This window comes from Danio rerio, chromosome 7 (assembly GCF_049306965.1).
Source record: "Danio rerio strain Tuebingen ecotype United States chromosome 7, GRCz12tu, whole genome shotgun sequence".
NCBI classification, from domain to species: domain Eukaryota; kingdom Metazoa; phylum Chordata; class Actinopteri; order Cypriniformes; family Danionidae; genus Danio; species Danio rerio.
In genome coordinates, this window is record NC_133182.1 from 52,282,433 (window position 1) to 52,298,849 (window position 16,417).

Sequence of the window (16,417 nt, forward strand, 5' to 3'; positions counted from 1 at the left end):
AGCCCCTTTTATGTTTCGATTCTAATTGTGTCGTTTTAGTGACTGTCGCTTTAAATTCAAATGAGATTGTGCGCTTTTCAAAAGAAGGCGGCGCTACAAATGCCTATTCATATCAGCAAATCAGCATAGCAGGAGATTTAAAAACAAGACTAACTTCTATGCTAATGAGGGAGAGATACTAACTAATGGGCGGGGCTTTCCCCCTATGATGACACGTACAATGGGAAAACATCAATCAAAGTGTTTCTGCAGACTGCTTTTATCAAGAGTTATTATAAAAAGTAATAGGAATAATTGTTTACCATTAGAAGCTGGCTAAATTCACACACTGTTGAGACACAACTGAGTTTAAACCCCTTGTAAAAACAAGTTTTGCATAATAGCCCTCCTTTAAGTACTAATGTGGACATTTTAGGAACTAATTTGCTGCTTTAAGCTAGTAATATGGAGTCTTTAAATATAAATGTGCATGTTCTGAGTGTATCAATTCAGTGAGAGCGTGTGTGTGAAACAGATTTTGTAAATTTGTTGCTTTCTATGTTTCCTCTCAGAGTTGAATGCAATGGCCATGCTGTAATGTGCTGCCACACTGGTTTCTGGATCTCATTAATAGTGTTACGTAATGATATTGTGCCCGACAAGGTTTTGGCCTCATGGCTGTGTGGAATTGTCAATACTTTAAATGTTCTTTCCCGGCTGGAATAGTACACACAGTCTGTGCTGTGAGTGCTACAACAATAAACTCAATTGCTCTCTTGAACAGATTCTGTACACTCACAGCTTGGCTGTCAAGATCACGTTCTGCTATTCATTTCCTTGCTGGATTTTCAGGGAAATGAACAAATAGGTCAAATTACTGCATCCGGCCAACAAAGCATTAGTTGATTGGGACATCTTCTTTCAGGTGACTGTCAATTTTTTTTCCCCTGCTGACTTATTTTCTCTAAAATAAAATAATAATAAAAAAAAAAAGTTAAACAGCTGCGTCATGACATTTTTTGCCCTCGGCTTGAGTATAACATTTAAAGCTTACATGTTAAAGAATAAATAAAAGCATTCAGATAAAGTATTCATGAAAAAGAATAAATATGTCAATGATTTGAGAATGTTATTAAATAACTTTGAACAAACATACTATTAATGTTATTAGAATAACCAGTATTTTTTTATGAAGTGATTAATTTACTAATTAACTATAGCCATCATGTCATTTCAGCTGTTTATAAACTTAGTTTTTTTTCTGCTGAAAAACAAAAGCTGATATGTAATATGTTATTTCAATGTGACATTGTTGCATGTTGCTCGTGGGAAACGGTCAATTTTAACATGTTAAATCAATCTGGAATCATATATTATTTTGAATTGCTCATCAAATAATTATTACTATGTACATTCAAATCATGTGTCTACTTTAATGTGAAAAAAAATGTTCAGTTGCCTTTCAACATCACAGAAGTACTTATGTAAAAACAGAAATTCATACTCATTCTGATCTGCACCTGTTAAATTACATAAAAGAATAACCTACCATAGTAAATTGCTTTACAGTTGAAATTATTAAATCATCTCGCTAATGAATAGGTTAAATGTATTGGTTTCAAGGATAGAAAAAAGTATTTAATAAGCTTTTTTTATTATGTTTTTGTGCTTTCTTGCTGGGTTTGATGTAACAGTTTCATTCTGCATTACATACTGTGATGTTTTAAATGACAAAATAAAAGAAACTGATCGTCACTAAACTAAAAGGTTCAATTATATAGTATTTTGGGGCTGCACTCTGATTTTTAAATACAGTCTACACTCAAATAATGACCAGATAGCATGCAAATGTGGGACACTTAAGGCATTGATACGGCACCGCTGGCAGACTTATGATACATAAAATATGTATATTAGCCTGAAGTGATCCACATGTAAAATAGCAAAAATGGAATGATGGCACTTGGGTGGTCCGCTTTGTTTTAAGACAACTGGGATATATTTGCTTAAACATATGTGGCCCATATTAGGCTTACACCTACTTAAGCCAGTGTTTACTGTGCCACATCTATGCCTTAACTGGCCCAGATTTGTTTTAAGACAACTGGATAATATTTGCAGAAACATGTGGGCCACTTTAAGAGATCAAATCACATTTGGGCCACTTTTAAGATCAGGTAGTAAAAGCAGTGTGTAATTTGAATGTCACCCTAAAGTGACCCATGTGGTAAATAGTGCAAATGAGTCATATAGTAAAATAGTGCCAATGAAATGTGGGCCACTTTTGGCCAAGATATGGCACAAATGACAAAGGCCCATCAAGGTCCTAACCAAACCTGGACCACACGTTTAAGCAAATGTAGCCCAGTTGTCTTAAAATTAATCTGCCAAAATTTTGACAAAATTATGGCAAGGTGAGCACTGGCTAAAGTGTGTCTGAGTTTAAAGTAGCCCACATATGTTTTAGCAAATATTACCAGGTTGTCTTAAAATTAATCTTGGCTGGTTAAGGCAAAGATGTGGCACGGTAAACATTGGCTTAAGTTGGTGTAAGCCTTATATGGGCCACATATGTTTAAGCAAATATTGCCCAGTTCTCTTAAAACCAAGCGAACCACTCAAGTGCCATCATTCCATGTGATACATGGGCCTGAACAGGGTGTTGAGTCTGGGACAAACGTGTGCCAGAATTAGAATAAAACTGGCCTGGCTTTTGGGCCAAGTGTGATTAATTGATTTTAATTAATAGTGGACATTTGTGTCTGCTTTGGCTTACTTGTAGATTAGATCTGGCAAACAGGAGTGGACCACCCAAGTGCCATGATACCACCTGGTATGGGGGCCAGATGAATGCATTATCTGTGGGCCTGATCTGGGCATAAGGAATTTTGCTATATGAGCTGCTTGTTCAAACTACTTGTTTAAAAAGAGCTGAAACAACACAATTCTTGACATTTTTTTGGATGGAACTAAATTATTTTATGTTCAATCCACTTAAATTTGTAGGATAACTTAATTCCTTCATGTTGTCCAAACACAAATCGATCGTGTGGAACCCAACATGTTTTACATTGTAATGTGTCTTCATTTTGTTATGTTTAACAAGTTTTATGTTGTGTCACAGCGAAGCAGTGGGTAGCACGATCGCCTCACAGCAAGAAGGTCGCTGGTTCGAGCCTTGGCTTGGTCAGTTGGCATTTCTGTTTGGAGTCTGCATGTTCTCCCCATGGTGGTGCGGGTTTCTTCCTGGTGCTCCAGTTTCCCCCACAAGTCCAATGACATGCGCTATATGCGTAAAACATATGCTGGATAAGTTGGTGGTTCATTCCGCTGTGGCAACCCCTGATTAATAAAGGGACTAATGCGAAAAGAAAACAAATTAATGAAGTTTTATGTTTCAGGTTTTTATTTTTTTGTATGCACATTATTTTACACTGAATAAAATGTAGTGGGCTTAGATATCCAATTTTACTTGGACCATAATTTAGAAATAATACATACATATAGATACATATATAAGTAAAGTAAGACAAATTTGGAACAACATGAGAGTGAAGTGAATTATTGAAGCCTGATTACTGAACGAACACATGACTGAATCCAACACTTGTTTTATGTGATGTCATGTCCATACATGATGTTGATTTCAAGCGGGCCGCGTTTATCAGACCCTGCTGTCTGGATTAGTGTGTCACTCTAGCGGAGAGAGAAGGTCACCCAGGCTGAGAAGAGGGCTAAAAACTCCAGGATAATCCCAGCACACATCCTCACTCATACACACTGACCTAAATATAGAGTTACCAGCAGCCTGCACGCTAAAAACACACAACACAGCCTGTGACGCTACACAGACATGACACACTATCACATAAAGGATGACTGTCCTCTTTGGTACAACAATTAAAGCAATTAAACTGATTTAAGGTCCTCCAACCAGCTCCAACACACTTGTCTAGAAGTTTCTAGTCATGATTAGCCAGTGTTTAATAAGGTCAATGCTAAACTCTGGAAGATATAAGTGGAATTGGACAACCTTGGTTTACATCAAGAATAATAAGCATAAAACTAACTATAGCAATATCCATCAGTGCAAAAAAAAGTTTTGTTTATTAAATTCATGCACTGCACTTTTGTCATCTGCCACTTTCACATTTTTAAGCAGGATGGATCTTAAAACTGATTGGCTGTTTTAATCAAATAGAATTTCTTTTTACTATATTTTTTAAAATTATTTTTACTACTGTATTGAAGTCAATTGTAATAGTTCCCCCAATTCTGTCATCATTTACTCACCCCTGACATCTTAGTTAATTTCGTCTGTTGTACGCACAAAATAATTATATATGTATACATATATAGCATTCAGTATAGTGTTATCAAGAGTGACCCAAAAGCTTAATCGTGTCAGTTAATGTGTTAAAGGGTTGCTGTATTTCACCAAAAAATGAACATTTCCTCAATTGGTTCCAAGCTTTTATGAATTTCTTTCTTCTGTTGAGCACAAAACAAGTTATTCTGAAGAGCGCTGCTCACCCATACTCATACTTTCTGATATTCATGTTGTTCATTTAACTTTAAGGACTAAATCTCAAACAAATGTAACAAGTGGTTTCTCTTAATGAAAAGGGAAACATTTGTTCGATGATAAGCAACTTCATTGTAAGTGATTATTTTTTCTTGTTCTCGCAATACACTTCATATTACCAACAGCCAGTGACATCTATATAGAAGCAAAAACACAATGGAACTCAATGGCTTAGTAAACTTTCAGTATATCTCAAAATCTAACAAAAGTGGAGGATGAGTAAATAATGACATTTTCATTTTCCTTTAAAACAGCTGACAAATCATTTTCTTTTCAGCTTAGTCCCTTTATTAACCAGAGGTCACCACAGGGGAATGAACCACATACTCCACACAGAAATGTCAACGGTACCAGCCAAGGCTTGAACCAGCGACTTTCTTGCTGTGAGGCGATTGTGCTATCCACTGTGCCACTGTGATTCCTGAGCTGACAGTTCACACTTAACAATTAATTTGTGACAGGTCTGATCTGATTGCTCCTGTTCTCCAGTCAACATCTCACTAATTCAAATGATCCAGTCTTGCAAAAATTTAAATAAAACTTTTTACTTTCAACAGTTAGGTAGGCCTATATTAAAAACAAAAGCAAGTAGCATACTTTGACTCTAGTAAATTTAAAACCTGTATACCGTGGAGGCCAATCCTGTTCCTGGAGATCTACCTTCCTGCAGATTTCAGTTGCAACCCTTATCAAACACACCTGTCTGTAATTATCAAGTGGATTTCAGGTCCTATTAATTGGTTCAGGTGGGTTTGATCAGGGTAGGAGCTAAACTGTACAGGAAGGTAGATCTCCAGGAACAGGATTGAGCACCCATGTGGTACTTTTATGGCAGTAATATTGTGTGTGCAGGGGCGAATTTAGTTAATTAGGGGCCCTAAGCAAGAACAGCCATGTGGCCCAAAAATCCTAATATGCACCATTCATTTATTCATTCATTTATTTTCTTTTCGGCTTAATTAATCTGGGGTCGCCACAGCCGAATAAACCGCCAACTTATCCAGCACATTTTTTTTTACGCAGTGGATGCATTTCCAGCTGCAACCCATCACTAGGAAACATTCATACACTCTCATTCACACACATACACTATGGACAATTTTTTTTTTGTTTACCTAATTCACCTAACCACACGTCTATGGACTTGTGGTGGAAACCGGAGCACCCGGAAGAAACCCACGCAAATGCGGGGAGAACATACAAACTCCACACAGAAATGCCAACTGACCCAGCCAAGGCTTGAACCAGCGACCTTCTTGCTGTGAGGCGACAGCACTACCTACTGCGCCACCGCATCGCCCTCATTAATTAATTAATTACTTTTTTTATTGTTTCCAGCTGAATATACAAACAAAATGGTACAGACTTACAATATTACATACTGTCATCTCAAGGTTGAGTAATAAAATAGGTAAACATAATATGCATCTCTCAAGAATGAACAAATAACAGTTTTCTTTTAAGTAAATTGCAATAAAATAAATTTTAAAAAATAATAAAGGGGCTTTGAAAATTAAATTAGCTTATGAAAATCCAGAAAAGAGGTAAGCTTAAGGTTTTTTTATCATTCACCAATTTTACAGATTTGCAAAGAAAGTTAGGAGTAGATTTGAGCCATCTGCAATTGTGAATAAAGAATTTTCCCAAACATGATAGAATATTGACAGCAAAATGAAATTCTTTGTTTTCAAGGAAGATACCAAATGTAACTGTTACAGTGAGGGGAGGGAAATATTCCTGGACCATAACCACGTTGGAACCTCTGACCAAAATGGAAGCACCAAGTCACAATGAAAAAAAGAACATGTTCCAAACTCTCTCTTTCTTTTTTCTCTCTCTCGTTCATTGGTAGGATAAATCTCATAGAATGTTTTAAAGCTCACCTCCTTAACTTTAGGAGGAAGGGGAAAAGACAAATAATCTTTCCTTATTCTTTTAATTTCAATATTACTAATATCTATAAATAGCAATTCTCTTGTAATTATATTTGGAAATTGTGACTGTAAAATTAAGTTCTTATTAATTTTGTTACTGCATTTGCTATCACGTTAGCATAACCATTGACAGACAGTTGCCTCAATTTTAGAGAGGTTTGGGAATATAAAATATATTCTTTAACTAATAACCCTAAAGCTACTGAAATGGCCCTAATCATTTTATTATAAAATTGTACATTGCTGCTGGAATTTCTTACAAAATATTCCATGCAGTAGTAAAATGCCATTATCGTCCAAAAAATTTGCACCTTCACAAACCCCTTGAAGCACCATTCATTTACTTGTATTTTGCTGTCTTTTTCTTACGTCACACAAATCTTTTCTACATTTGCATTTTAATGCAACCTTACCGTTTTAAAGGATTTGCCTTCTTAAAATTAACTCACAACTAAAGAATAATAAATAAACTATTTTGTATTTAAATCTAAATCGTTTCCTGATTTGACTCCTGGGCTGCTCCATGATTGGGAGTCGGGGGACATGTTGCATGGATGTAATAATTACGTTCATATTTGCTAAACCCTCATAAAATATCATGATATACAATGTACAAATGCTTCTAGATAGCCTATTTATTAGGGCGTTCCAGATTTCTTGGGGCCGCTTACCTTGCTATTCTGCTCCTGAGTGTGTATGTATATAATTTACCTCAAGAACTTGATTCGGCTTTGAGCTTTGATCCTTTCTGTGTTTCGTTATGGATAGTTCTAGAAGTCTGAGTGTCTGGCCCAAGTTTTAATTAATCCATGTGGGCAATCAATGTATGCAGAAGAATGCAGGATTGGACCTGCGCCGCTCTTCCTGTGCATTCCTGCATTCGGGCCCTCTGTTTCTGGGTCAGAGCATAATGACCAGATTACATATGTGGCCTCCTGAATGTCAGACAAGCTAACAGTTGCTAAAGTACTAACAACCGGTGGATGCGAAGGCATGTCTACTTCGCGAGAGAAATCACAAAATTGCAAGTAATTACATTATTTTCCCCTAAACCGATTAGGACGCCGAGCAATCCTATTGTGCGTGAGGTGCAGCTCTGGAACGGGGCAGCGGAGCGCGGGCCGGGGGGAGGGGAGGGACAGATGGGACAACACAGTACAACACATGGGACCTGCTCCCTCCTCCCTCTGCTCCTCTGCCTAATCTCACTGGGCGAGAACAGGCGAACGCAGGGAGGGCAACTGGGCATCCACCCTCACATACACACACACACACTCTCTCTCGTTTTCTCTCTTGGCACCAGTCGATGCCCCCGGGCAGCTCGTGTAGGATATGGGAAAACTCTTCGGATGTTCCCGCGAGAGCATCATGAGGGTGTCAAACTGGGGATCTGTGGAGCCGCACCTGCCGGAGAAACTAGCCGAGGAGCTGTTCATGTAAACCTGCTGGGCATAGTATATGGTTTTATCTATTTAAACTTTTTATTGGGCTCAAATTGAATGACAAAGCGTCCTTGACAAATAAGAAGCGATGTCGACCGCTCAAGCTTTACACCACAGCGGCGTCTACAACTATTTCCTCAACATGGTGGCTTATCAGGTGAGAAAGATGGAGATGGAGATTATTCCGTAGTGATGAGTGATTACTGTTATGAGCAGTTGAAGACAAGAAAAAGTTGTATGTCTGGCTTTGTAGAATCTGTAGATTTCAAAGAAAGTTTGTTTTAATGTTGTTGAATGTAAGGAGTCTGTTTCATTTACCACTTGATTTATTTATACAGCTATTTTTAAGGTAACGTTAACTGCACTAAAAATCCTGCTTGCCTTAAATTTTTAAGCTGAATCAAATTAAATTTATGAGTCCATTGAATTTATATTATGTTAAACTGACTTTAAAAAGCTTATGTAACTTATAAAGTTAAGTTAGAACATGATTAACTTAGTTTAATAAGTTACAATGAGCTAAAAACATATGCTGTCATGACTAATTTCTCACATATATATATATATATATATATATATATATATATATATATATATATATATATATATATATATATATATATATATATATATATATATATATAGTTATGGGCTGAATTTAAACATGCGAAGTTAAAAGTTACTAAATTTAATTTATTTGTTTAAATTCAGCCCATATAAATTGTTTGCAACCAGTTGTCTTAAAAATAGTACATCCAAAGAATCTTTTTTTTCAGTGTATCTTGTCTATTAACATTTTCAGGTTAATACATTTTCAAACTTTTAGCTGTAGCTTTAGAAAACATCCAAATGTATGTTAAAAGCCATATTAGTGTTTCATCTTTAGGTTCTTCAAGTTCAATATTCAAAGGTTCAATGAAGAATGTGGTTGTTTTTCTCCATTATTCCCAATGACAGTCTGCATACTGGGTTTCTGAGTGAAGTTGCCTCAAAATATTATATAAACCCCTTTTTTAATATTGAATTTAGTTTATTATCTGATTTTTAAAAAGTGTCAGGATTTTAGTGGAGAGCTGTGTGTTAATCACACAGTATAATCAGGAAAAAAAGTCAATAGAATTCTGCATAAATACTTAAATTAAGTGATGTTTACAGGCTGTCATGTGTTAGTCGTGAATTTCCATTTTATTAATTAACCGTGTATTTGTGCAGTTTCATTCAAACAATTGAGTTTGATCAATATTTTTTGCAGAAAATCCCCAGAAAAACAAAATGATTTTGGTATTATGGTGGTGAGTTGTTGTTTGATTTAAGGCAAAACTCTTGTCAACAGAAACACTAAGGCATCATGGAAAGTGCTTTCTGTCGAATGAAATTAAGAGGATGAATGACTCATTCAGTCATCATGAGCTTAAGGAGTCAGTGTGTTTTCATTCTCCTGCATTGGCTGTGAAGGAATACTGTCACTGATTTATTGAGAACAGTTTTGTGTTATACAGCAATTACTGTGTTTCTCCGCTGTATACACTATCTTTGGTCTATTACACTGTGATACACTATCTTTGGTCTATTAGACACATATTTTTGTCAAATTGACAAATTAATAAAATAACTTCATTGAAAAAATATAATGAAAAGAATTTGTGTACAAACTATGTTCAGCCAAAAAAAGTTGAATAACCAAAATTGTTTTATCTTGCTAAGATTTATTTATTTATGTATTTATTTATGTATTTATTTATTTATTTGTTTGTTTGTTTCAGTTAAGTTTTAATTACGAGGAAAACTATTTGATATCAAGAGCAGATTATTAATTTGGAAAAAATTAATTTATTCAAAGAATTATGTTGTCAGTCTTCATACTTGAGATCCTCCAACTGGCTTAAATCTACTGAGTCATGCTAATCAGGCTAAAAATATTGCACTGTCACAAGCTGCCACCATCACTTCAAACCTCAGCATTTAACAATTAATATGGACTTTAACATGAGATTGTCTTCAGTCAGGAATGTCAAATCAAATGTAATTAGTATGTTTTTACCATGTGCTCACATTCTTATCATTCCGAACTCGCATGGGATTATTTCTGCTTTAGAGCATAAAAATAATAATTTTACGGATGTTTCTTTGCATACATTGAAGGGCAATGAGCTCCAAAATTTCATGATCATTTTGGACAAAATGCAGAAACATTTCATGAAATATTTTTTTTTGTGTTTGTGAATAACAGAGTAAATTATGATAGAGTTACATGTTGGGTGAATTATCCTGTTAAGGAATACTGCAATAGGTTAGACATATATAACATGTTGGTGTATTTTTTAAAAAATGATTAAAATTAAATAAAATCAATCAAATATTTTATGGCGACTGCATTTATTTGATTAAACATTTTGTAAAAACTCACATAATGTGAAAACTAATTATTTTAAAAAAGTTTCATTTGAATACATTTTCAAATGCAATTTATTCCTGTAATAGCAGAGAACATTTTTTCATAAAATTATACAGAAATTATTCTAATATATTGAAAATATTTTTTCTTTTATATCATGTCATGATATTTATAACACATTGTTGAGGCTTAGTAATTTTCTGAAACTCATGAGCCACTGCCATTCAAAAGCCTGGACTTTTTACACTAAATTTACAATGTTAGAAATGATTTCAAGTAAATGTTTTATTAATCACTGGAAAATATATAATAATAATAATAGAATTTGTACTGTATGATAGCTATATATCTTCAGGTTTCCTCCGGGTGCTCCAGTTTCCCCCACAAGTCCAAACACACACTGGAAGGGCATCCGCTTGCTAAAACATATGCTGGAATCGTTTGCGGTTCATTCCACTGTGGTGACCCCTGATAAATAAGAAACTAAGCCAAAATAAAATAAATGAATGATTATATTCATGTCATGTATCACCACATTTGCACACATTTAGTTTTACTCAGTTTAATATACTAGGCTGTGTGATTCATGTTGTCATTTTCACTTGTTTGCATGCAAATTATCATGAATTATCAGCTTGGTTGACAGTTTATGCCAAGTTTTGGTAACAAAATTTATAGTAATAATACAACTTTTTTTTGCTAAACAAATAAGTACTTCATACTCTTTATACTGAATTACATTAAAGTCAGCATAAAATCAAATCTATTTATGTCAATTTTGCTAGCACACATTGTTAGTCTTAATTTGAAGAGTAATCCATGTTAAACCAAGTTAATGTGCTGTTTGCTTTTGTAATGATTAATAAAAATCTATTTGCAAAAACTATTTGCTTTCACTCTGGAATATCAGTCCTTCTCTGAGAATCCCAGTTTGACAGCTTGAGTGAAATATGTATAACCACACCTTACATCCATTAGTTAGCTACAAGTGAAAGATGAAAGGAGGAGTGTGAAAATAAAACTCCTCCCCCTACTCGATATTTTGTTTCAGTTTTCATTTAATTGAATTTTCCTTCAGCTTAGTCCCTTATTCATCTTTAGGGGTTGTTTAAGCAGAATTCAATTCACCTATAGCACACGCCTTTGGACTGTGGGGGAAACCGGAGCACCCGGAGGAAACCCACGCAAACGCAGAGAGAACATGCAAACTCCACACAGAAACACCAACTAACTCAGCCAAGGCTCGGACCAGAGACTTTCTTGCTGTTTGGCGTCAGTGCTGGCTGAATCAACACAATTGTTGAATTTTTTGGGGGGGTACAACTTAATTGTTTTATGTTCAATCAACTTACTGTTGTTAAAACAATTAACTTAACCAATTTGTGTTGGAACAATTGTGAAACCCTGCATTCTTTACAGTGAAGTACGAAGTAAATCGAAAAGACACACTTAAAAATTACTTACTCCCAAGGCCGTTTAATATAGTAGTTGATATTTTATATAGTTGAAATATTATATTATATTATATTATATTATATTATATTATATTATATTATATTACATTATATTATATTATATTATATTATATTATATTATATTATATTATATTATATTATATTATATTATTATATTAACTATAATTAGTAATTAAAAAATGAGCTAATGTAATTAAATAAAAATGATTACAAACTAATTAAAAGTTATATATTATGGTATCTACTTTCCCCAGTAATATGTCAGCCTTAATTTAGCATATCAAAATGATTTCTGTAGCATCATGTGACAAGAAAGACTGACAATCACAGTAATAATAAACATTTTAAAAGAGAATAGAAAATAGAAAAGGGGGCGATGCAGTGGCGCAATGGGTAGCACTGTCGCCTCACAGCAAGAAGGTAGCTGGTTCAAGCCTCGGTTGGGTCAGTTGGCTTTTCTGTGTGGAGTTTGCATGTTCTCCCATATTTATGTGGGTTTCCACCGGGGCTTCAGATTCCCCCACAGTCCAAAGACGTGGCACAGGTGAATTGGGAAAGCTAAATTGTCCGTAGTGTATGAGTGTAAATGAGTGTGTATGGATGATTCCAATTGATGGGTTGCAGCTGAAAGGGCATCCACTGCGTAATGCTGGATAAGTTGCGGCTCATTCTGCTGTGGCGATCCCAGATTAATAAAGGGACTAAGCCGAAAAGAAAATGAATGAAGGAATAAAATAGAAAAACACTTTAAATTCTAGTAAAATGTCATGCTCTTTCTAAACTACACATTATTAAATAAATGCACCTTTAATGAGGATAAGACATGTATTATAATGTATTTTTACAATGATTTCTTGAAATGTAAATTCTCAGCTTTTCCCTTAGTCACAATTGAAAAGGATAAAGACAGTGTGTCACATTAAAAAAATATATTTTTGTAGTAACACATGCCGCTATCATTCCATATCCAGTATAACCTCATAAAAAATTAATCTGTGGAGTCAGTGGGAATCTGGGTTCTGGGTTTAGCCGAGGATAAAAGATGCTTGGACTTCATCCAGGCAACCAGCCTTGATCCATTTGAAAAATCCAGATGCTTTGATTAATCCCAAGCCCTGACTGACCTGCGTGTCTCTCTCCGTCAGATATGTTGCTGCTGCGGCCCGGCACCATGTTCCCTGTGCTGCTCCTTCTGTCCACCAGTCAAATCGTCCACCAGCACGCGGATCATGTACACGTTATTCCACATCCTGGCCTGCACTGTCTCATGCCTCATGCTGTCCAAGACCGTGTCCGAGGCCGTGAGGGAGAATGTAAGTCTGCATTGTAAAAAAAAAAAAAAACTTTAAACACCAAAAGCATTTTTTTCCAAAATGTCACACTAAAATATGCTAGCCACATTTCCAAATTTATAGTAAATGTAATGTTAATAATCAAGGTCAACACATAGACTTAATACACAAATACACTTCATAGACATCACTTACAGTGCTCAGCATAATTGAGCACAGCCCATTTTGAAAATGAATATTTTTCTCTATTTCTCAGTGAATTTAGGCAATGTAGTTTGGTGCATTTAAACAAAACAGACTTATTACACAGATATATTTTTTTAATATTATTAATATTTTAGTCACCAAACATATTTAGAAATAGAAAGATAAAACAATTAAAATCAAGCTAAATATTGAAAAGAAATGCAAACTAGAAAAAATAAACAAAACATTTTTTGTTTCTCTTGAATTTTCCTATTTTTTAAATTTTTATTTAATATTTTTCTATAACATATACAGTTGGGTGTACAAATTTTGGACCATCATCATATGTTATTTTGGTAGATAAGCTCCAGATTTGGCTTCAGTAGTGACTAATCTAATATATAGTTGAAGTCAGAATTATTAGCTCCCCATTTATTTTTATTTTTTAAATATTTCCCAAATGATGTTTAAAAGAGTAAGGAAATGTTCACAGTATGTCAGATAATATATATATGTTTTTTTTTGCGGGAGAAAGTCTTATTTGTTTTATTTTGGCTAGATTAAAAGCAGTTCCTTATTTTTTATGAACCATTTTAAGGTAAAAATTATTAGCCCCTTTAAGCAAATTTTTTTTGACTGTCTACAGAACAAACCATCATTATATAATAACTTGTCTAATTACTCTAATCTGCCTAGTTAACCTAATTAACCTAGTTAGGCCTTTAAATGGTCACTTTAGGCTGTATAGAAGAGTTATGAAAAATATCTAGTCAAGTATTATTTACTGTCATCATGGCAAAGATAAAATAAATCAGTTATTAGAAATGAGTTATTAAAACTATTCTGTTCAGAAATGTGTTGAATAAAATCTTCTCTCCGTTAAACAGAAATTGGGGAAAAACATAAACAGGGGGGCTGATAATGCAGGGGGGCTAATAATTCTGATTTCAACTGTATATGCACAAATATAATATTGTAAAGCTTCCTTTAGAAAATATTAATTTAAATGAGGTATTTGTGAGGGGTATATTCATTTGCTGAGCACTCTATATGCTATATAACTGCAGGTTAACTATATGTTCATGTACAGTATAATAACTTTAACTGTTAAAAGCTATTAGTTACTAGATAATTAGTTACAGTTATTAGTAACTAATAAAGTTATGCTAACTAAAAACCCTAACTTTTTTCTTTGTTTGATTTTGATTGTATATATTATATATTGAGATGTGTATACAAATTCACCAGATGACTTAAACATATATGGAAAGAATTCATAATGTTAGATTGATTTGGATGATTGTGCAGGGGAGTGCATCTGCATAAAATATTATAAAGCATAGATAAATACAATAAAGAACAGGCCCGGAGGGGTTCGGGTGTTTCGAAAGACCCACCCCTCACTGACAAAAGTCCAAAATTTGTCCCATACATGAGCTCATTTATCCTATTTTGACTGCTATGCCAACATAAATTGTGAAAATAACCTATCGAAAAGGCTTTAAGACCTAGTGGAATCCTCTGTTGACTGTCGCTTGAGTGTGACTTCAGCTAATCAGTTTTGTCCAGTGTAAATAATAGACCCTTTTCACATTTTTGTTTTTTTCAGTAGCGGAAGTCATCATAGTGGGGAAAACTCAGAGCACAGTGCATGGGAGAGTACAACAAACAATTTTTTGACAGTCTTTTTTGCTCAAATAATAAAAGAAAAACTCACAATGATGTTATAAAGATGTTCAGAAAAAGGAAAAACATTGTGTGAGACTGATGACAGCAGCCAGAGAAGAGAATAACATCAAATTTACTGGCCTGTCCCATAGACGATGCATTAGAAACACCTCACTCAATTGGTAATTAGTTTTTTGTAATTTGTAGTAAAGACGATGTAATACATACATAAATGCACACAAATGTTCATACATTTTTAAAAAATCTAAATATTAAAATCTTTCAAGGATTTAAGATGCTGATGACCGTTAAACTCCTCATAACAGGCCTGTGAAAAGGGCCCATTATTTTTCATGAGTTTAACATCCGGCTGTGACCTACTGTATTGTTGTTAAATAAAGAAAAGTTTTACAAGTAACGTTTATTCTTAATCCTGGACTGTGTTCTTTAATCAAACAAAAAAAAAAAAGACCAATAAAAAAATGCGAAGCACCAAATGTGGCCCATATTAAGTTTCATTTGAATACTAGTTTGGCTATTGTTGTTATCAATAAATCTTCAAACATATTTTTTACAAGAGAGGCTAGAAAAATTGTGAAGCTCTACATTATTAGTATTACTATTATTAATATTATTATTATTTTAATTATGATTCAAATGGCGAAATTCTGACTGAGGTAAGTTGAATGTATTGGTCAGTTTGTTATTTGCCTAATAAATGACAATAGACTACAGTTTTTAATATAAAACTTTAAAAACTATTTAAAGAAAAACTTTTCTTTTCTAATGATACTGTATATGATGTAATAGATTTGTATTTATTTATTTATTTCATATTTCTTTACTCTAAATCTTTCAATATTTTGTTGGTACATCAAAAAGATTGGTTATGTTGTCCATCTGACAAGCTAATCCAGCAAAAAAATAGTGCTTAAAATGTCACTAAAAGACAGTATTTAAATATCATAGAAAATGAGGCAAATAACTGCAAAAAGGTCCACATTTTGAGAAAAAAGAACCACCACTTTTACCAGGCTGACTACAGGCCTGACAGGCCCGGATTGGCTAATCGGGAGGACCGGGAGAATTCCCGGTGGGCCGGTCCGTTTTTTGGCCGTGAGGGCCGGTGTTCCTAGCTCCAGAATTTGTTGCTCTCAGCAGTCACACTTTTAAAAAATAATTTATTTATTTACTTGACCACAGCCTTCTTATTCATTATTTTACCGCAGCTCTGCTCTTTTTATCTATTTTCTCGTAGTCTCGTGAACAATATAAGTAGGTAAGATAGATGTAAGTAGATAGGTCACTCCTTTATGCACAGCTGTTGTGGTACAGTGGTTAGCACGTTAGGTTGTGGCGCTGCCAACCCGGGTTCGATTCCCGCCTGAAAATATATGTTTTTTTTCATTTTTATTGTTAAGACATATAATACTGTAAGGGTTGTTGAACATTTGAAGTTCT

The 16,417-nt window shown here is 34.4% G+C and overlaps 1 protein-coding gene across 2 annotated transcripts in view; it reads left to right on the forward strand.

Moving 5' to 3' along the window:
- The window catches only part of serinc4 (serine incorporator 4), a 39,182-nt gene that overhangs the window by 4,071 nt on the left and 18,694 nt on the right, over positions 1-16,417 (forward strand). The window contains exons 1-2 of one of the 2 annotated variants that reach the window (XM_693550.10): positions 7,709-8,097; positions 12,956-13,123. In XM_693550.10, the coding sequence (XP_698642.3) occupies positions 8,029-8,097; positions 12,956-13,123 (237 nt within the window). In that variant the 5' untranslated portion in view covers positions 7,709-8,028. Of the gene's footprint in view, positions 1-7,708; positions 8,098-12,955; positions 13,124-16,417 lie in introns of those variants that run through there. The other variant, XM_005166490.5, reaches the window with a different exon arrangement.